At 58.7% G+C, this 21,987-nt stretch overlaps 1 protein-coding gene and 1 pseudogene across 1 annotated transcript in view; both read right to left on the reverse strand.

The window, feature by feature from the left end:
- NPDC1 (neural proliferation, differentiation and control 1) overlaps positions 1 to 11,480 on the reverse strand; it is a 29,844-nt gene extending 18,364 nt beyond the window's left edge. Inside the window, exons 1-3 of the mRNA XM_059829020.1 lie at positions 11,402 to 11,480; positions 11,060 to 11,157; positions 10,957 to 11,010 (exon numbers count right to left, since the gene is read on the reverse strand). Coding sequence (XP_059685003.1) covers positions 10,957 to 11,010; positions 11,060 to 11,157; positions 11,402 to 11,480 — 231 coding nt within the window. The remainder of the gene's footprint in view (positions 1 to 10,956; positions 11,011 to 11,059; positions 11,158 to 11,401) is intronic.
- Positions 11,481 to 17,285: 5,805 nt separating this feature from the next.
- LOC104259446 (olfactory receptor 1361-like) lies at positions 17,286 to 18,328 on the reverse strand (annotated as a pseudogene).
- Between the last annotated feature and the right edge of the window lie 3,659 nt (positions 18,329 to 21,987).

A 21,987-nucleotide genomic window follows, 5' to 3' on the forward strand; every position in this document is an offset into this window, starting at 1 on the left:
GACACCCCGATGGGCAGCGCATCACTGTGCCGGCATCAGAGGGGATGGGCAGCCCTGGCACCACCGTCGTGCCCGCAGCAGGGCGGGCTGTGCCCCACAGTGCAAGGGGGTTTTACAGCTCTGCTCCGAGCACGGACCCACCTGAAGCCCTGAGCAGCCTTGAGGGAAGGGCTCAGGTCCAGCTCTCTCCTCCTGGCACTGGCTGGGCACTGACCGATCAGCTGGGTAGCACCCGCGGAGTCCGCTCTGCCAGGGTGCCCACCTGCCCGGTGAGCCGTGGCAGAACAGAGCCATGGCCACCGGCGAGCTCTCCCTGCAGACCCATCACTGCTGCCAGGGAGGTGAGAGACGTGAGCTCACATCCCCAGCCAAGCACCCAAGGAGCTGCCAGGCCAAGGGCTGGCATGGCCGCACCGGCACAGCTCAGCCATCTGTGAGCAGCCGCACGCTCCCGTGCGCTCCCACTGCCAGGCTGGAACTAAAACCCCGGAGCGGCAGCTCCCTGGCGAAGCACCACTGCGCCCACTGGGGCCAGATGCTCTTTGGCAAAGCCAAAGCCCTCCCACACCTCGCTGCCGTCCCACGCTGCCGGGAAACATTTTGCAGCCTTTCATAAAGATGCACCAGCACGATTTTGCTGATTAAACACCCTCGGGCAGCTCGGAGGTGGCGACAGCAGCACAGGCGGCTTTGCTCGGGGTGGGCAGTCCGTCTGTTCTGCCCCCACCGTCTGCCCCGCGCCCGGCACCGACCTCGGTGCTCCCACCAGCTGGTCACCCTGAAATAGGGGTTTGGGGACATAGCCACTTATTGGCAGGTCCCAGGGGCTACAGGGGCTGACCCTTATGGTTTTCCCATGGCTTGCGAGCGGGGACCCCCGAGCGGGCAGCCCGTGTCCCAGTGGACATGCAAGGCGAGAGGTAGGCGGAAAAGCAGGGGCCGCATCACCCCACCCTGCCCGCGGCTGCGCCCGCGGCTGCGCCCGCACTGACTCAGCTGCCACCAGCGATAAGGACCTGCTGGATGTGTCCCGCTGGGGCAGAGAGCCCAGCAAAAGGGGAGGCCCCCTGTGATCCCAGAAAATGGGGGGCCCCTGGGATGCAAAGCTGCATCCCAGGGGTACTTGTGAATGCAGCATCCCAGGGCTCCTGGAAAAGGGCTGCAGACAGTGCCAAAACGGAGATTTTTTTTGGGTTTTATCCCCTGCGGCTCAGAGAAACCCTCTCCTTTTCAGCCAGGAAGCCAAGAATTACGGCCACAGGATGGGTCACATTTCCGGCAGCTTACCAGGGCCACCCTCTCTCCTGGCTTAGCAGCCGGCTGGAAAATAATCCCTGACAGATGCGAGACGATGAGCTCCCCAAGGCAGAGCTGCTCCTCCTGCACGCAAGAGCCATGGGCTCCCCAGGAGCGCTCCTCTGCAGACCCCCAGCCGAGCCCAGGCAGCACCCATGGGTGCTACGGGTGTACAGCGAGAGCAGCGCCTTCCCCACCTTTTGCCCTCCACCTCTATTGCCATCTCCTTTCTATAGGAAGAGAACAGGGGCCAGGAGCCCGGGGGACCCCTGGGCCATGATGAGCCAGGGTCCCTGCCAGCATGCCAGATGACATGTCACCTCTTGTGTCACCCGCCTGAAGCGATGGGTCCTCCCCACCAAAGAGCAAGCCTCCCTCCTGCAAAGGCTTTGTCCCCTGCCATCCGTGCAGGAGAGACCCCAGCAACACGCCACTGGGTGCCCTGGTTAGGGTGGGCAGCTGCCACCCCGCGGTGCTCCGGGACGGGAAGAGGCAGGGACCGGGACCTGCTCCGGCTGCGTTTCCTTCCTCCAATTCAAAGCGCACTCCAGGCGCTTAACGGCCAGTTTCTTCCCGTTGCAATTACCATTAGCTCATGAAGCAGCTAATTACAGGCCTGCTGCCGCCATTCAGTGCTCTGGTCACCCCCGCGGCAGCGGCGGTCGGTAAAGCCCAGGCGAGGCCACAGAGATGGGAGCCCTGGCACCGGCAGCAGTGCTGGGGCCATGCCCCGGGGTTCTGGGGGGCAGCCAGCCTGGGGGAGCCACTGCATCCTTTGGGGACCAGGCCCAGAGCTCCCCGTGGGGATGAAGCATGAAGGCACCGTGTTTACGGGGTTAGTGCAAGGATGGGACTGATGGCAGCTCCTGTCCCCGGTGCCCAGGGACCTAGTGCCTTGCACCTGGGGAAAGGACACCCTGTCACCCCTCCTGTCCCTGGCACCCCCATCACCCCATAACCCCTCCCATCCACAACATCCCCATCACCCCCCTAGTCCCCAGCACCATCCACCTCCCTGTCCCCAGTGCCCCTATCATGCTGTCACCCCCCCTGTCCCCAGCATCCGCATAACCCCTCCTGTCCCCAGCGCCCCCCCGTAAGCACGCAGCAGAGCTAAGCCGATTACCTCCCTTAATACCCCCCTGGCCCAGAAGAGCCGTTTCAGGCAAACGTCCCGGACTCATCTTCCCCTTTGCGCTGCGGGAAGGGGCCAGCCGCCCCCGGGGAGCCAGGGGTGCCTGGGGAGGGGGGCGGCTCTGCAGGGCCATGGCAGCCCCAGAGAGCCCCCCCGCAGGCAGCGCAGCCCTGGAGCTATGCCGGGGTCCCACCCCAGACCCTCAAGACCGCTTGTGGACCCCAAACCTGCGCCGGGAGCTGTCAGGCAAATTGCGGATCCGAAAAGCCTGACCCTGCACAGCGTAACCACAGCATCTCCCAGGCTCCGGGACCACCGTCTCCCCACCCCAAGCTCCAGCTCTCCCTGCACCGGCACCCACAGGGTGGGCACACACCGGTTTGCGGGTCCCCGGCAAGCTGCAATGAAAGGAGAGGAGGGACTTTCACCACGTTTCTTCCATAAACCATAAACTCTTCCTTGATGCTGACCGCATCGGGAACTGGGGTCATGGAAATCGGGGGCCTCTTTCCATTCATTCCCCCTCCCCATGCCTGCGGATGGAGCCCTGCCCAGGTCCCTGGCACAGGTCCTGACCCACGGAGCCCTGTGGGGTGCTCATGCACCACGTCCCCAGCTCCCCCTAGACCTCCCCTACCCACAAGAGCTCATTTCTCCCAGTGGGAGCCAACCGAGCGAACGTAACCCCAGAGAACATGGTGGGGGAACGTTATCTCCAAGAATAAAATCGCACGGGAGATTAAACTCTGGAGCAACGCGCAGCTCCCGGGGGAGCGGCACCCCAGCTGCCACGCGGGAAACACTTGGTCTGCACCGGCATGGCAGAGGAGAGCCGATGTGCAGCCGCAGGGGGACTCGAAGGGACGGGGTGGCTGCAGGCGGCTGAGTGGCCCAATTGCCCACCGTTGCCCACCGCTACCAGGGGGACGCAGATGACCTTCTCCGTGTCTCAAGCAAAAGCTGGGGCTGGAAATATCTGCTTTCCGCAGACCGATCCGCACAATGTCGGGAGGCTCAGAGACCCCCTGCTCACCCGCCGGGCAGAGCCCTGGGAAGCTCGGCAGGGCAGCCAGTCCCTCGCAAGTGCCACGGGCACAGCGCCGGGCACCGCTGCGATGCTCCCAAGAGGGGCTTGGAGCTGCCCCAGCTTCGGCATTCAGGATGACGGCCCCTGGGGACAGTCCACCGCACCCCGACCCCGCCGCAGCCCCCGCCCCAGCCCAGTGATTGCAAAGCAGGCAAATTAAAAGCCAAGAGATGGACAATCCCACCGCAGGCTGAGCCGTGAGGACTTCACAGAGGATGGCTCCTGCCTTGCCGTGCCCAGCTCTGGACCTTGAGAAGTCCCCGTGCCACCACAGAGCTGGGGCAGCCGCTATCGGCACCAGCATCCGCGCTCCCACCCACATCCCTGAGCGGCGCGAGGAGGAAAGGCAGCGAGGAGCCGGCAGTTCACATGTGGCCAAATGGGTCACTTGGACTAGAAAGGACCGCTCGGTTTTTTGCTGAACAGCTTCTCTGGGCGTTTCTAATGCAAAGTGCTGGCTGCGGCAGCGGGGCCGGGGTTTTCAGGGTTATTAAAAGAAGAGGTTCTCGCCCGTCATCCCATTTGGAAAATCTTTTTTTGTTTATAATAATAATAATAGATTAAATTTGGCAACCAAATTACTCCAGAAGAGTTGAGAAGTCCGACTCTCACTAACGCTCCAGGAAATGCAGCCAGAAAACAGCCAAGGAAGCGTTTCTGCCCGAAGTTGGGTGCGCTGGATAGAGACATGTGGGGAAAAAACACAACTAAGGAGCACTAACCAAAACTAAACCATCAGCTGCACCACCTCCAAAATCAGCTGCTGCCCTTCTTCCAGCTCGGATCAGGCCCTCGGCAAGACGCGGATGTCAACCGCGGCATCCCGGGAGATGGCATCTATTGCAGGGGCCTCCGGATTGCAGCACTGGCCGATGAAGGTGGGGAGAAGGAGATGCCAGCCCCCATTTGAAGGCGCTTTGCTGAAGCCCCAGAAGCAGGAGGACGTGCGTACGGTGGTCTGGGACCTTCTCCCCGGCTCTCTCCTCGCCTGGAGCCAGCCTCACCGGCACGCCCCGGAGCGGGAGCTGCCCATGGCCCTGCCACCTCCACCTTGCAGCTGTCCCCAGAGAAAACTGAGCTCTGCCCCATCGCCCAGGAAGGGAAATGATAAAATGGGAAGAAACAGCCAATGTTTCCCCTGCCCCGCCGCGCTCAGGGATGAAGGCTGTGGGGACAGGATAGTGACTCCTTTCCCTGCCCAGCCATCCCAGGGATGCTCCTCCAGGCACTCCAGCCATCCCCAGGAGAAACCAGCCCAGAGCTCTCTGCCGCCACGTGCCACGCAAACCCGACCTCCTGGCAGTGGGATGCTGCCGTCGGCATTTCCAGGCAGTATGACGATGTGATTGGAAACGGCGCAAGGAAACCGTCCGCAGCCTTCACTTGGGGGAAAGAGGTTGAGCTGAAAATCCCGACCCTGCTTGTGCCGAGAGCGTGCGATAACCCAGCCACTGGAGCAGGCTGCTGCCGGCAGCCTCGGCTCCGGCAGCCCCCCGGGGCTGAGAAGGGAGGGGAAGGGAAGGGGAAACTCTGCTACCTCCCCACCACGACAGCCCGCAGGCACAGCCACCCGGAGCAGCCCCTCGCGGGGTCCCTCCCCGGCAGCACTGCCAGGCCAGCTTATCCCCCCAACCCCCTAAATTCGGAGGCAGTGGAGATTATGCCGGATCGCCGGTGGCTGCATCAGAGCCACCCGGACCTCCTTCCTCCCATCGCAGCCTGCGTCACCGGTGCCCCCGGCCAGGCCACCCTGGCCTCAACACGCGGGAAGAGGGAGAGCGCAGGAGCATCCCCACCTCCGCCTCCAGCCCCCCAGCACGGAAAGACCCGGATGTTTTGAACCGCTGGGAGATTTAAAAAAACCCTGTACCTTCTCGCCTTCCCATAGAACAGGCAGCAGCACGGCAAGGCCGCACCGTCCCCGGCTCACGGCAGGCTGCCTGCCCAGCGTCCGCCCCGCCAGCGAGCCGGAGCAGGGAGAACAATATCGGATCCGCAAACAATGCTGGGAGCAAGGAGGCACTCCCCGGCTCCTGCGGCCAGTGAGGCAGAAAGCACCTGCCCGGAGACACGCCGTCCCGCAGGCAGGGACACCGCACCGCCCTGCCAGTGCGGCCAGCCGGCGCGGGCAGAGGCGGGCAGCCCCCAGTTTTCCCTGCAGGCAGCAACGCTCGGGGCCGGTTGGGGTTTTCGGAGGGGTGGTGTTTATGCCCATGGCAGCCCCGGCAGTGGGTGCAGAGCGAGGGGACACGGCACACGGCCAGTGCCAGAACTGCCAGAGGGGGAAATGCACTAACTTAGACCCCGAAACTAAAACCAACCCAAACCCTAAACGCGCAAAACAACCCTTAAGAAAACAGAAGGCCAAAGGCAGTGCTGCTGGGAGGGAAACAAAAGCCACGCATTTCTTCTGCCCCGGGAGAGAGGAGAAACGCCTCTGTCACCGATTCAGCCCCGCGGCACGCCGCTGCTCCCCTCGAGGGAGCGAGGCCGGGTAGGTGAGCCATCGGGGTGCTCGGGCCCTGCGCTCTGCCCGGCCTGACGCAGCCTCCCAGCAGCTCCCAAAGATGGCTCAGTCACCTCAGCAGCTTTATCTGGGGTTGGTTTGTTTGTTTTAGGGTTTTTGAGTGGGTTTAAATCTTTTTCCCTACGGGTGCTTCACGGGGCTATAGCGTAGGGCCGCTGCCACAAGTCTAAGCTCTCTCCCCGGTCCAGGATCAGGCCCCATATCCATGGGTGCCTCCTGCCACCCCAGACCGCTGCCGGGGACCAGCCCTGCGCCGATGTCACCCGTGGCCAGGGCCCCTGCCTGCAGCAGCGGGCAGGAGGGCGATGGCGTGGCGCTGCCTGTCCCTGGGGAGCACTGCGGGGCCTGGCTGGGAGCCGGGTGGGGTGGGAGAAACCCTGTGGGGCTGCGTGGGGTGGGGAGCCCACGGGCCGTTTCCCACCTTGCTTTCAGGCCGTGGGGATGGCGTGGACCGCTCTGCCCGGGGGAAGGATGCTGAGCGACCCCTCACCCGCGGCAGCTTCCCGGAGTCCCCCGGCTGCGGGGTGGGGGAGGGCCCCGCTGCCCCCTCGCAGGGGGGTGGGAGCCCGAGCACCCACGGATGCTGAGCCCTGGCAGGGGGGGGGGGATGGCGGGGTGGGGGGGGGGGGAACCGCACCGGGGTCCCCATGGGAAGGGCCACGCGGGTCCCTTGGGAAGTGGCCACGAGCATCCGCGGTCCTCCGCGGGGGAGGGAGGACACGCAGACACGGGAGGACACGGGGGAGGGACACGGACACGGACACTGACACGGGGTGGGGGAGACACACACGGAGTCGCACTCACCGGCGCGGGCGAGGCGCAGGCGGCAGGCCCCGAGGGCGGCGAGCAGAAGCAGCAGCGCTCCGCGGCGGGCGGCAGCGCCCCGGGCCGCCACCATCCTCCACCGACGCGGGCGGGCGCGGGGGCCGCGGTGGCTGCGGGCGGCGGCGGCGGCGGCGGGAGCGGCGGGGCGGGGCTCGGCGGAGGGGGGCGGGGCCCACCTACGGTGGGCCCCGCCCCCCTCCGCCGAGCCCCGCCCCGCCGAGCCCCGCCCCTCCTGCAGCATCGCGGCTGGACCGCCGGAGCCTTCATCCTCACCAGCATCCCCGCAGCGGTCCCCCAGCATCTCAGCCCACCTCCCCACGCACACCCCCTGGGCTCGGTGGGGGGGAATGCCTCAGAGGGGGCCGCTGGGGGATGTCCATGTCCCCGCTGGTGGCCAAATTGCAGGGCTGTGGCGCTGTGCCACCAGGTCCATCTGTAGGCATCAAGGCCGTCAGCGAGACCATCACCTAAACAGGGCTCATCCTGCCCCCCCAAACCACCCTCCTTGAAAATGAGCGTTTTCCAAAACGCTGGCGTGGGACAGCTCCGAGCGTTCATTAGCTTGGCAGCGTCACTCTTTCGCGTGGTGGTGTCTCTGCACGCCAGGCGGGACGGGTAACATTAAATCTCATAACCAGAAACACCGCCTGCACGCAGAGAGGTGAGGAGCACGGGGCAGCAGAGATGCTGTTTCTGCCAAGTTCCAGGAGCAGGAGTCAGGGGAAGCTGGTGGATGTTGGGACCCGGTTACTGCTCCAGTCCCTCAGGAGTGGCACGAACTGAGGACGAGGGGCTGGGAAATCCCGCATGGGGGTCAGGTTGCTGCTGGGGTGATGCTCAGGCTGATGGCAGGAGGGGTCATGTTCCTGCCTACCAGGCAGCCACTGCACCTGACTGCAAGCGCTGAGTTTGTCAGAGCTCAGCTGCAGCCACTGGCCTTGGATAGAGCCATGCATGGCCAAAGACCCCCTCCTTTCCCAGTCACAGCCACATCCCCAGATGGCTACGGGGTCAGCTCCCACGTACACTGGGTCAGGCTCATGTCTGTAGGGCTTGTTTTCCAACTCTTGGGTCCTCCTCGAAGCATGAACGTCCCAGCCAGCTGCAGGACAGTGGGTGCTCGCTGGAGATGTGCTGCCACGGCCACCAGCCCCAGGAATGCCCCGTGGACACCCCAGTCATGCCGACCTCCGTGTGGGGCAGGGGTCCCAGGTTATCATCCCCAGCATCCCTGTGCACTGCAGAGCTGCTCGGGGCTGCGCGAGGGTTTCCCCCACGGGAGCAGGGGATGCTGAGACAGGCAGCTTTGCAAAATCCAGGCATCTGATCTCTGGTCCCATGCTCCGGGCACAGACCCGAGACCTTGGCACGAGCCAGACGACATGACGCTCGACGGGACCCGCTGTCCGGGATCCTGCTGGCCAACATGTGCTGCCATTTCAGTCCCTAATTCTCGGTGGAGGGATTCCCACGGCCGGCACCCCGCCACCTGACTGGGCTCGGCCCCAGCTGACGGCGCTCGCGGTGGGAGCCCCATTAAAGCATCAGCGGTGCCCTGGCAGGCTGCCAGCCTGCTCCGTGCCTTTCCAAGGTTTGCCAAGAGCGAGCGACCGGGGGTGCGGCATGCTGGGGATGCTGGGCTGGGCTTTGGCAGGGGCTGCTGCCTGCCCATGGCTCTCACTGCCACCAAGGCTGTGCAGGAAGGTGCAGGCAGAGATGGGTGACAGCATGGCATGGGGCTGGCTGTGGGGACAACGCTCTTTACAGCCTTGTCATCTGCCTCCAGCAGAATAGATACCTCTTAAAATTTTCTTTCTTCCTTAATTTCCTTGGCCTTTTGCTCCTGCCAGCTGTCTGGGCAAGCCCGGGATTTTTTTTCCAAAGGAAAGACCCTACATTTCCTTTGCTCTCTAATTTGCTGGAGCTCTGTACTCATTAACTGCTTCTCAATTTTAACACGCACCTCTGGGACCAGCAAGCGCACCAGGCAATGGTGCTGGGAGAACTGAGGCAAGTGTCCACACCTGGGCCAGTAACCACATCTTTCACCTCCCACTTTTTGCCCTGCAGGAACGTGGGATTCGAGGCTTACTGGGATGGATACTGGGCCAAACCAAAGGGTTACTGGGACCAATTGGTCCCATTTATGCTGATACAAATCCCTAATAAACTCAGTGATTTCAATATGCTCTGAAAGAGCCAAGCTCCTCTTCTGCCCTGCATTGTCCCTGTCACCAAGTGACAGGCCAATCTCAGCTGGCGGGCAAAGTCCCTGCCAGGTCCTGTCCCCATGTGTCACCAGAGCCAGCACCTCCAGCTGCAGTGGTGCTCCTGGTCATGGGTGCCCTGGTGCAGCGTGACGATGCCATCGTATGGCCAGGGCTTGGCACCTCCAGGGCAGGGTCCGGCCGGGACCCTTCACCCGTGGGACTGGGGCAGGTCCCTGGGCACTGCAGCCGACCTGGCCTTGCCGGGACTCTGCACCCTCGATGGGGTGGTTGGTGCTCCTGCCCCACCGCGGGCTCTCCAGAGACCCATAGCTGCTGGAGATTCCCCACCTCGGTGTCAGGGCCAGGGAATGGCTTCTGGTGGGGGTGAGGACACGGGGACCAGATCTGCAGCGGTGAGGAGTTACAAAGCTGATCTGGACCACAGGTCTGCAGCGTGGCTGTGGCCCGGAGCAACCAAAAGTCACCCATGGCAAATGTCTGGGAACCAGCGATGGGTCCGTGCAGAGGCAAACCCAGCAAGTGTCGGGCCAGCGCAGGAGTGCTGGGGCCGGGACAGTCCCGAGCGGGGGCACTTGGGCAAGGGGGTCTGCGGAGGAGGCAGGTGGTGGTGGTGGTGCAACCGCTTCCCCACGTGCATGTCGAGCCTGCAGCCACCCAGCTGGGTGAGAGCAGTGGGAGGTAACTGCGGGGGCACTGCCGTGTGTGCAGGGGAGTCTGTGAGTCCTGCAAGGCGGGGAGGAGACCCCTGCCCCATGCTGCCTACCTGGACAGGGGATGTCTGAGACCCCGAAGCACTTCTGTGAGGATCCCAGCACTCCCCAGCATCACAGCTAGCCACGGGGCAGGGTCACCATCTCTTCATTTGGGAGCAAGAGGCGGGTGGGGAGGCAGAGGCGGCTCTGGGAGCCAGACCCAAGCACAGTGGGACTGGGGGCTGCGTAGTGGGGAGCTGAGCTGGATCCTCCAGCACTGACCCATCAGGGGTGAGCAGGGCCGGCGGTGAGGTGGGACCTGCTCTCTTGTGGAAGGCAGAGAGGGATCCACTGAAGCCGCACCATCCCCACCCTTGGGGTTTGCAAGACCCCACTGGATGAAAGCCTGAGTGACCTGGGCCTTGCTCTAGCAAGGGCTTGGGCTACAGACCTCCAAAGGTCCCTTCCAGCCTGAGTTATCCCGGGATGCTCTGATCCCATTCCCCCTCTCTGGAGCAGTCCTTGCTGCTCGCCACGTGTCCAGCCCCAGCTCCAAGGGATTGGCCTGTTGCAGATGGCTGCTGGTTCCCAGCCTCTCAAAATACAGGCTGAGGCCATGTCTCTTGCTAATGCCGAGTTTCAGATCTTACAATTTACTTTGCAGAAAGAAAAAAAAGAAAAAAGTGGCTTTTTGGGCCTTCTTCTGGTGCTCAGCCTCTCCCAGAATGGTGCTTCAGGCTGGGGTCACTTTTGGGCTGCTTTTGGGCAGTGGTACCGGGAGTCCCTGTGCCCAAGGCTCTGGCTGGGAGGGTGGGAAGGTGCTGGGGGCTTGTCCCAGCCCCAGGATGGGAGAGCTGGAGCTCTGGCAGGGTGCACTCCTTTGCAAAGATGAGGGATAAGGCTCATCTCCTGCTCCAGAGAGGAGCCTGAGGAGTAACGTGACCCTGGGGAAAGCTGCTCAGCACCCACCCAGCGGGATGTGCCACCTAAAATCCCCCATGGACCCCAGTTGGTAGCAATGTTTCTGCCTCACACCCCATGCACTGCCTGCAAGGGCTGAGCCTGCCCCAGCTCAGTGCATCCCAGGGCACCACCACCCTGGCTGTTGAGCCGTGCTCCCCATGGGCCTCAGTGCAGCAGCCATGGGAAGGTGCCAAACTCACCCTCTGCCTCTCGCCACCTCTGTGCTCCGTGTGCGAGCCGAGCGCCGGGGACCCCTGGGCACAGAGGGCCCAGGGACAGGGGCTGCCGGTTGCTCTTTCTGACTTTGGGCAGCATGATCATCTGCTCCTTGGAAAGTCCCATCTGGCTCATGGTGCCTCTGAATTTCTCCAACACGGGGGGTTTCACTTCAGTGTCTCTGCCTGCAGGGACAGAGATGTGGCTGCAGCCTGGCTGAATGTCCCCAAACCTCCTCCTTCTCCCATGGGGGTGGCACTTTGGGGGTCCCATGCAGCCCTGCCGGAACACCCAACCTCCAACACCCCCAGAGCAGCAGGACAAACTGTCCAACAGCTCCCATCCCACTGGCAGGGGCTTGTTGGAGGGTCTGCCCCCCACGCCCCTCGCCATCACTGCGCTTTTTTGTGCTGTTCCTCTGGCACTTACTGTAGAGAAACAGCACTGAGATGGTCAGCCGCTGGTATTGCCGGTCACTGAGGAGGATGGTGTGGCTGGCGTAGTCCATATCGACCAGGCCACAGCTGGTGAGATCTTTCCCTGCAGGAGAAAGCGGTGGGATGTTTTAGATGTGGTTTGGGGAGGGAGTGAGCTCAGGGCATTACCTCCTGCCGGCATGCAGGCTGAGCCTCCTCGTGCATGGGGCTCCTGGTGCTCCAGCAGCTCCCAGAGCCTCAGGGACCACTGGGCTGCCACGTATTTTCCCGTTGGGCCTCACCCTGCACCCCTCCTCTGCACCCCCTACATCCAAACCCCTCCACCCCACACACCCTGCACCCCTCCTTAACACCCCCTACCCCCTGTACCCTTCCCCTGCACCCAGCATCCCCTACAGCCCTCCTCTACCCCACACATACCCAGCACCCGCCACTGCACCCCTTGCACGTCTCTTACTCCCATTCATCACCCCCTGTACACCCTGCACCTCCTGTGCACCCCTGTGCACCCCTGACCGAGTCCCTGAAGTCCCCCTCTCTGCCTACCCAATGGACTCCACATCGCGGCTCCCTGCTCCTTCCCACCGCCTCCACTTTGGCACAGCATGGGACCTCCTGGCACGTCAGCCTTGTCCCCAGGACTGCCCGTGCCTCTCCCCTGGCCGTGGGACACGGTCACTTCCAGCACCCCCGGCTGGGATGTCTTCCTCTCAGGGTGATCCCATGGACCTGGGACCACCCAGGGCTGCAGCCCCCTAAAAGCCATCGGTTCTTACTATGCTTGTGAGAAGCATCACTTCTTTCCTCCAGACCATTATCAGGGCTCCTAAGCCCTGCAGAGCCTGAAGAAAGTAATTTATTTAGTCTTGGGAACAAAGCATGCTTTTAACAGCCCAAATCTGCAAGCTTTAGGATCTTACCCCTCCATGGGGGACCTGCTGGGACTCACTTGCACCAAGAGAGAGGTTGGGGTCCCCCAGCACTGTGTCTCACATGCTGGAGGTTGGGGCTCTCTCTGAGGATGCTCCTGGACAACCTCTCCCTGAATTAACCCAGCGCCAACCCTCACCGATGACCGGGCGCACAGCTAGACCGGCGCATGCCCACAGCCACCACCTGCCCCTCTGGGACGCCCTGCGACGCGGCCCCTTGTGCCTCACAGCAAAGGGACCTTCTGCCCCAGATGGCATCACCCCCAAATCCCAACTCCAGCATGCTCCACAGAGAGAGTCAGAGAGCCGGGAGGGTGCGTGGGGCTGGGCTGGGCTCTGGGACAGGCGTCCCTGTGCCTGGGTGGAGACGTCAACGGGGCAGCGCTGTTATCTGAAGGGCCTGGTATGGGCAGCCCAGGGAGCGTGGCATGGAAATCCCTAGCTCCCCACGGTACATTTTGTGGCAGTACGTGAAACTGCCACCTACACGGTGGGAAATAGCCCACACCGATGTTCGTGCCATGGTTCTGGGGGCAGAGGCTTAAGCCCTGCTGCTGGGTCAGGTCCCATCTCCTCCCCGTGCTCCCCTGATACTTACGGGAGTTTGCGTATTGACCAGATTGATCAGGTTTATTGAGGACCATCATCCTCTGCTCGCATCCTGCAGGTCTGGAGAGCAAATAAAGACCATTGGACTCCAGCTGATGGCATGCAAAGCCCTCAGCTTTCCCAGTGGGCCGCCTCAAAAAGCAGCTTGAGAGGTCATTTGGTTGCTCCAGACCAAGCAGCTTCTGGGAGAGGCGTGAAGCTGCACCTGGGGCTTGAGCTCAGGCAGTTCCAATTAGAGACAAGGCATAATTAGCAATGTCAGGAGTGGCTGGGAGGAAGCTGTCAGGGGAATGCCAAGATTTCCATCTCTCATCATCATCTAAACAAGACTGGACACCTTTCTAGGAGGAACAGGCTCATCACCCAATTAATTGGGCTGAATGCAGAGGTAATGGGGGAGATCCTCTAGCCAGTGGAAGAAACTGATTTTCACATCAGGTCTTCAAAGCATGTGAAGCCATACCAGTCATCTCCACTGAGAAGCAGCTCGGTTGATTTTGGCCTCTCTTCTCAGCCATGCTCCCAGAATGGGGATTGAAGGCAATCCTGCACTGATAAAGACAGATTAAGTACAAAGACATTTCTGTCTAATTTCTGTGATTTAGTGATGTTTCTCCAGTCCCCAATGCTGCCCACACAAAGGTGCTTTACAAATACCCAGGGATGGATTAATTCTGTGACTCCACCTGCAACCTGAAGGAGCAAACCTTCCCCGCGGGCTGGAGGGGTTCCTGGCACAGTCCTTTGCTCCTTTTTTGCCAAACAGGCGGTACCTCAAGTCTGAAGCGGCAGCAGGAGCAGCTGTTGGACACCTCCCACCTGGGCGCAGAGCTCTGGCACAGCAGCTCTGGTCTCGCCTCCTGAAGTCTCCAGCCATGTGGCAGGTATTCCCATGTCCGCTGTATTTTTCTACAGCTGGTTGATCACCATTCCAGGTTGGAGGTGAGAGACCAGTTCTGGATAGCTCTGCTCCATGCACACAGTTAGCACACGTGTTTTACCAGGACGGGAAGCAACGACCCCCTGGGGACTTGCGTGGTTCTTCCTTTCTATGCTTCACGAAGAACTTGGGAGCTAATTGCGGTGAAGAGCAAGAAGGAGAGGAGCCCTGGGTGAAAGCCATAGCAAGTGAGAAGATTTGCATTGCACTGACATGTACCCAGAAATTAAAGTTTTGATTATTATTTCACCATCACAGTGAAATATGGTGCTCACGGACATCTTCCTATTTTTCTTGAGGTCTTTGATCCAGCTGGAGTGGGAAGCTATGGCAATGGTACGCCACTTCCCAGCGAGCTAGAGAGAATGGCTCTGCGCTGACTAATACGGAGAGCAATGAGAGCTTCAGGGATAGAGCAGGAACCCCCCACTCCCTCTTCTGCCCAGGCTGCTGACGGCATGGACAAGCATCTCTTCTGCCAGGCAGAGCAGTGGTCTGCCACAACGAGCTAACCCAGTGCATGATCCACTTGGCCAAACCCAGGTACTCTGTGACCTTCACTAGCCTGCCGACTCCCCCACTAAGACATTCAAGCACCCAAATGTGGTGCTGTTGAATGCCAGGAGGCCTGAGGGACTTTGACTTCCAGCAGGAACTGGGGTCCTCGCAAAAGCCGGCAGGTGGGTTTTGTCTGACCACTGCTCCCTCGTGAAGACCATGTCCAAGCAAGGCACCTTCCCCATTCTCCACCATGGGAAAACCCCCTCCAGCAATGTTACCTTCTTTCCATCCAAATATTCTTTCAGAGGGATTTTTGCCCGGACCTGAAGCATCAACAGAAGTATCAACTCCAGGAGCAAGAAAATGACCTTCATCTTCAGCACATCTGCGAGAAAGACAAGCTCTGCAGGCAGCTCAGAGCTTTCACCCCTGCGCACGGATCCTCGGGGGCAGCAGAGCCAACCCTCCCTCGTCCCCGTCTGTGCGATACCAGTGCCGAGATAACATTGTTAGCTGGGTTTCTCCCCGTCTGCAGCTGAACAACATGTTTCTACCAAGGTCTTAGACGGAGTGATCCCCTCAGGTTCTCCACGAGAGGGCAGGGAGAAGGGGGCGAGAAATTCTCTGCCAGCTTCAGCCCCACCAATGCTTTTCATGGGGTCAAAGGAAGAGGCTCCAGAGTGATGGAGAGCCCCAAATGAGCTCCTCGGCACCCTGGGGTGCGTCCCGCCTGGTCCCGGGGGCTGGATATGTCCCTCCTGCATAAGTGATCCTCATTTCATCTCTAAATCTTCCTTTGTTGTGGGTAAAGCTTCACTCTCCCGGACTCTTTTTTGCTCAGATGTGGTGGTGTAGAGCAGAGCTCTCCAAACTTTTTTGATTGCACACCCTCATCAGAGAAAAGCTTTTGAGCGTGCACCCCCAATATATGTATATTTATTCATAAATTATATACATGTACATTATAAAACATACACAGTAGTAGACATTTTTAAAGGACAAGATAAAGATTAGATAAACACTAGTTTTAAAATACTATTTTATTTTACTTTATTTATTAATGGTACCGAAAACACTTTCTTCCTGCATCCCAACGGATTGTCTTGCGTACCCCATGGGGTCCACGCACCCTGCTTTGGAAACCACTTCTCTAGAGAAAGCAGGGATCTCCCCTGACAGTTAAGTCTGATAAAAGGGATGTGTGTTTTTTTATCCCTAGTGATGCTGCTGGTCTTTACGGCAAGCTCCATTGGTCCGTATCGTGGTGTGGTCTCACCCATCAGTGTCATGAGTTGACAAAGGCTGAGCATGGAGCACACTCAGGACTTGCGATGCCTGACCCTTCCCTGACAGGGATTCTCCACCCTCTTTCCCTGCCTGTCACCTCCAGAGGTGCATACCTGACCAAATACTAAAGTAGCTACAACTGGCAGGAGCAGTCATGAAATCACAGGTTTCCCTGTCAGGAGGGAGAGCAGGGGGTGGCAGACAGCTCTGGCTCACCCTGCCCTGGGGACCGTGGGTGGGAAAGGATGTGAAATTCCCCTTTTATTTCCAAAGGAGCTGCCAATTTTGTAGATGTCCTAAAAACTGGGTTCCCCAACTGGCCCTGCCTTGTCCTTGTGCTCTGGGAGGACGTGTTGCATCCTCACCTGAGCAGGTGAGGCACGTTGGGTTCCTACTGGGAAATCCTTGACTCCACCAGGGACAGGGGTGTTTCCAGTCACAGGACACCAGTTCCCATAATTTCTGCTAAGTGGGAGTCTTACGGAGTCTTACTTGTACCAAAATCCCAACCCAGCATTCGGCTGAAGTCGGAGGAGGACGTGTTTCGCTGTGTCTGTAGGCGTACCTTCTTGCACACACTGAGCAGTGGTCAGAGCATCCTTTCACGCCCCTTTATTTACGACCACCAGGTAACACTTTCCCGGCCCCGTGTGCTGCTGAGAGTCCCTCAACCCTTGCTGAAGGCACGTCATGAACCTGACTAATCTGCTCTCCCACCCACGCTCCTGCCTTATCGCCACCATTTTGCATATGGAAGCAGCTCTCCGTTCCCAGGATTAACTTTGACTCCTGAAACTACGAAGATCAATCCCCTGACAATGGTTTTTCTACTTATACATATTTTATTGCATTAAGGGAAAGACATCCGGCTCTGCAGTGTCTGCAAGTCCAGCCCAGACAAGATTATCCACCACTTAACAGGAGATGCAAACAGCCGAGCATTACTGCCGTGCTTTGCACAGTGTTTCACCTCAGAAAGGGCTCTGGTTAGGAATAAAAGCTCTTTCCAGAAAGCCTGACAAAGCCCTGGGGTAGATAAATTATTAAAAAAAATAAGGCTTACCAAGGGCACCGTCACATCAAAGGCAGCGTGTGGACAGCCGGTACAGCTTCTCTACGCAGGCAATACCTATTTCTTAGGAAAAAAGTTCCCAGAATTATTTACTGGGAGAACTCCCGTGGCCAAGGAATTAGCAGTTTTACAAAATCCCCTCCTAGTCTATTCAGGTCTCCAGAGGACGTTGCTTGCCATCCCTCTGCCACTGCCCGAGAGGGTGAAGACCTCTGCAGTACTCCACGCTGGAGGGACGGTACCCAGCTCCTGGGATGGGATGAGACACAGCTCACCTCCCCGGGGTCGTACCTGCGTGCGTTGGGCTTTCTGAAGGTGGCACCGTGAGTTGAAGCCAGCTGTGCTAGGGGCTGTCAGACACGGAGGGAGACGATGCTGTGAATTAGGTACCCAGCCCCCAGGTCCCACTGGGCAATAACGGATCTGAGCATTGGATGCATTGGTGAGGGAGAGCGAGGAGCGGCCGGCTGTGCCCCCACCATCACCACGCGGCACCGCCCAACCGGGAGCCCCAGACTCCTTCGTGTGTGTTGGGTCACCGAGAGCCGTGTTCCTGCCATGGGGAGGGTGGGGGTTGCTCAGTGGCGATGCCTGCACCCTTGGTGGACATCCGTAACACCCCCCTGCACAGGGCTTTCCTGGTGACCCCTTTGACCTCGCTGTTTCTCAAGCTGTAGATGATGGGGTTGAGCATGGGGGTCACAACGGCATACAGCGGGGCGAGGACCTAGTCCATCTCCTTGCAGCCACTGGAGTGAGGCACCAGATACACAAACGGCCCCAGCACCGAAGAACAGGGACACCACGATCAGGTGGGAGGTGCAGGTGGCAAAGGCCCTCTGTGTCCCTGCTCCCTTCTGGAGGACAGCCTCAATGATGTAGATGTACGACACGAGAGTAAGGATGGAAAAGCCCATCGCAATAGTCCCAGCCAAAGCATACAAGGCGGCATTGTTGAGGTGAGCGTTAGGGCTGCAGGACGCCTTCAGCAAGAAGGTCATCTCACAGAACAAGTGGTCAATCATGTTGGACCCACAGAAGGGCAAGTGGGCTGTGAGGAAGGCCTGGATCAGAGATGAGAAGGAGCCGCTCAGCCATGAAACAGCCACTGAGCAGTGACATAAGCGCTCATGGGGATGTGCTCTACATGAGCACTCATGAGTGCTGGGTAGTGGAGGGGGTGGCAGATGGCCAGGTACCGATTGTAGGCCATGGCAGCCAGGAGCATGCACTTGGAGCCCCCAAAGCAAAGGAAGAAGTAGATCTGTGTGATGCAGCCCACAAAGGAGATGGTGTGCTGTGGTGAGAAGGAGTCTCCAAGGATCTTAGGGAGGGTGACGGAGGAGTAGGAGATGTCCAGGAAGGAGAGGTGCCCCAGGAAGAAATACATGGGGGAGTGCAGGCGGGTGTCCAGCCAGACAAGGGTGACGATGAGCAGGTTCCCCAGCACTGTCATCAGGTAAATGAGTGAGAAACACAGGAAGAGGGTCACCTGTGCTCTGTAGGCACTGGAAAACCCCAAGAAAGGAACATGGTGGGGCTGCTGAGATTTCCCCGCTGCAGGGATTCGGGGCTCATCTACAGGGAGAGCAGGAGGAGATAAGGACAGGTAGAAGGAGGGCAAGCGCTCACCCCTGCCGTGGGTCATCACCAGCCCTGCGCTCTGCTGCGCGGTGGGCTGAAGCCGTGCCACTGCCCCGACACTCCTCACACCTCGCTCCAGGGGCTTGGGGGGGGCCACGTCTGTGGGGGCAGGTGGCAGGTCTCAGCCCGCAGGACTTCAATCCTCAAGGCAGCCCCCAACTCTGTGTCACCTGAAGGACACCAGAGAGAGCTGGGACCTCACCGCTGTGGTCAGTAAGGATCCCAGGGACTGTTAAATGAGAGCGGACGAGAGCAGCTCCTGTCCCCTCTCCAGGTATCCTGGGCTGCAACAGGAGCATGGTCTAAAGATCCCACAAGATGTGACAGGTTGGACCCTGCCTTGCTGAACTGTTGCTGCCCTTCATGGGAGAAAATTTTGTTTATACCATTAGTGAAGATACAGAAAGATCTGCTTCCTCTCTCCACCATAGACTGTGGGAGCAGATCTCAGGAAAAAAAAAAAAATTAATCTTTAGAGGTTACAAAGAAGGTGTCTGCTTGCAAATATTGCACTGTAGATGTTAGCCTCATGTTCACACCTACAAAGCAATGCAAGGCAGGGACCTCTGAGAGGTCCCAGGAGGACCAGAAAGGCATCTGAAGGTGACTGTGTAGTTCAAACAGGCTTGAAGGTGGCAAGGAAAAGCAGGGACACCAGCCTGCAGGAGAACGGAAAGACTCAGTCTAATGAGAAATGGGAGCTCAGGGATACATGAAGATGAGATGAGATACAGAAGATTTTGAGTGTGAACCTAAAAATACTGAATCCACAGGAAGAGCAGTGAGGAGATGATCAGAGATTCGCACAAGCCTGCAAGAAGCTGTTGGTACTGACAGAGCTGTCACCAGGTCCTTCCAGAGAAAAGTGTGGGAGCATCTGCCAGGAGCGAAAAGGAGCTGGGTGCCAGGCTGAGAAGACTTGAGCACCCTCAAATGACATTGCAAGCTCCCTCCAAGAGGGAACAAGGAGAACCCCACCATGCTGGGGATGTGCTCTACAACGCGGAGATTCAGGGATGGGCTGTGGATCTGTCCTGGTGCCCAGCAGGCAGGGTGGGTGTGTGAGCGGCGAGGGAGGGAGGAGCACCCAGCCCAAGGCTGGGTGCCGTGGCAAGGGCTGGGGTCCTCGAGCAGTTGGGAGTCTCCATGGACTCACCCGTCTTAATGCAAGGAGGCACGCCAGCAGGATGGGAGAAGCCTTCAGAGATCTGATGCCAGGCTTTGAACCATGAAGGAATGGAGGTCAAAGGAGACCATGTACTCTCCATGCTGTTTTGGGATGTGATGGAAGAGTAGGAGCTGGTAAACAAGGGCATAACCACAGAGGGAAGGGCAGCACCTGCAGGGATAAAGGCAGCTGGGAGAGCAGTACAGGCAGCAAAGGCTGGTGTCTCCTATGGCTCAGGAAGAGCAGATGGTCCATAGGAAATAACATGAACGATTCTGGTCTCATGCAAAGCTGGTACGGAGGAACTCAAATTACTGCATGGAGCCACCCATGGCAGCAGATGTTCCCAGAGGTCAGAGAAATAGCTGATGTGACCAGAGCAGAGGACACAGGAGGAGAGGGTAAGAACGGGAGGCGAGGAGGAAGGGTAGCACAGCACAAGATGTTGAAAGGCACCATCAAAACATCTTCCTGGATCTAATTCCTGTTGGGAAAGAGGGAAAGGAAGGTCTGTCCGGACGGTGCTGGGAGCCTGTCACAGTCCCCCCCAGTCAGACTGGGGTGAGGACAAAGTCCCAGGAGAGAAATTCTTCCAGGAAGAGTAACTCTGTGGAGGGGTGGTGGTTATAAATCTCAGACTTGTCTGTAACGGTCATTCCAGATATCCTTGGATATGATTTCTCACATACCTCTTCAGCAGGTCACAGCATGAAGCAAGCTGATGGGGTTTTTTTGTACCTGTTCCTGAAAAATAGGCTGTTTTTAGAAGAGCTATCTGAGAAAATAACTTCAGCTAGAGTAGGCATGAGTCAATGCCATTTTGCGTAAATGGGAAGATCAATAGGAGCAGATTGGTGGCTGTGGCTGTGAACAAGCACAAATCAGGACAAGTGAGGAGAGCTGGTTACTGCAGCTGGGCAGATTTGGGAAGTCAAGCATGCAAGCATAGAAAAGAACTGGGATTTTGTGAAAGAAAAGGTGCAAAACCCAGCTAAAAACTCCTTTTCTAGCACAAGGGAGAGGCTGGTGAAGCGGGGCTTCTCCCCTAGCAAACGAGCAACATATATACACCAAGGAGGATATTTGGAACGAGTGGGAAGTCTGCAAGGACAGAAAAGAGCCTGAAAAGCAGTAAGCAAAGTCTGCACTGAAAGATGAAGGAGTACAGAGAGACTGTGAAAATTGCTTGTAGTGTTATGAGATTAATATACACCCTTCAGCCGCGTAGTTGAAGGACAGGCAGCCCCACAGTGCTTCTCAGTTCAGTGCCCTGGGGGTCAGACATTGCCCACTCCCAGTTTTCCAGGAGGATAATGACAATTTATGGCAAAGGTAGGGTGGCTGGTGACAACATGAGGGCATGGAGGCAGCAGCATCAAGGAGGAAGGAGAGTCCTCGGAGGTTTGCTGCATGTCAGCAGGGCTGCAGGAGGGAAGCATGGCTGCACCTGAACTCAAGAGGAATGAATGCTGCTTCTCCTGCAGTGAGGGTGCAAAACGTCATCGCGATGGGGGCTGTGTCCGACGGGAGAAGAGGAATCCAGGACCAGGCTTTTGCAAGGCTTGAGAGGAAAGAAAAAGAAAGAATACTAGCTGGGCACAGGACCCCTGGGACTACAGAGCAGTCTGCCTGCCTACAGGGTCCTTGGCTGGAGACCCAGTGGTCCGGTCAGCCTGACGTAGTCCTGAGTCGTGAGTGTGGCACAGGATGCCAGACTGGCCTTGGGGACAGCAGAAAAGGTTTCCAGTCCACGTGAGGAAATACTGATTCTGTGGTATGTCAGTGAGACCTTGCTGGGTGGTGCACAGGGAGTGGGGAACCCACTCGAGGAAGAGGAGAAAGCTGAGCTGGGCTGCCAGAATGTCTGCAGAGGGGAGAGTCCATCAGAGAGGACATGGCGCGATGTGGTCAGCCCGGAGAAGCAAAATCAAGCAGGGAGACGACTGCAGCGTTGGGGAGCAGAGCCCTTTGCTCAAGCACACTGCTGTGGGCAACCCTGGCATGGGCAAGCCTGCAAGAGCTGGCAGCTTAAACCCAATTTCAAAATTTACTTGACCCAGGAATCATCTCCTTAGATCTAATGCACCAGGCTTTGGACAAGGACCCAAGGTCTCACGTGGTGCCTTCTCAAGAGGTTTGGGGCCCCAAGTGCTCACATGATGGGGCAAAGGCAGGAGGGATTTTGGTTCCTAAATCTCTTTGTCACCACAGAAAACTTTTTCCTTTACCTAAAATAAACCTGTTCTAAGTATAAGTAGGTGTCCACAGAGCCTCTGCATTGGTTTAATGAAGCAAAGGTGGAAAACTACCTGCCTGGTTCACCTGGAAGACAGCACACAGACAAACCTGGTGTGAGACCCCCAGGGAGGGCACCTATCCCAGCTCCCTCCCTGTGTCCCATGGCCTCCCCAGAACTGGGGGCATA

The sequence above is a fragment of the Gavia stellata genome, chromosome 24 (assembly GCF_030936135.1).
Source record: "Gavia stellata isolate bGavSte3 chromosome 24, bGavSte3.hap2, whole genome shotgun sequence".
Lineage (NCBI taxonomy): Eukaryota > Metazoa > Chordata > Aves > Gaviiformes > Gaviidae > Gavia > Gavia stellata.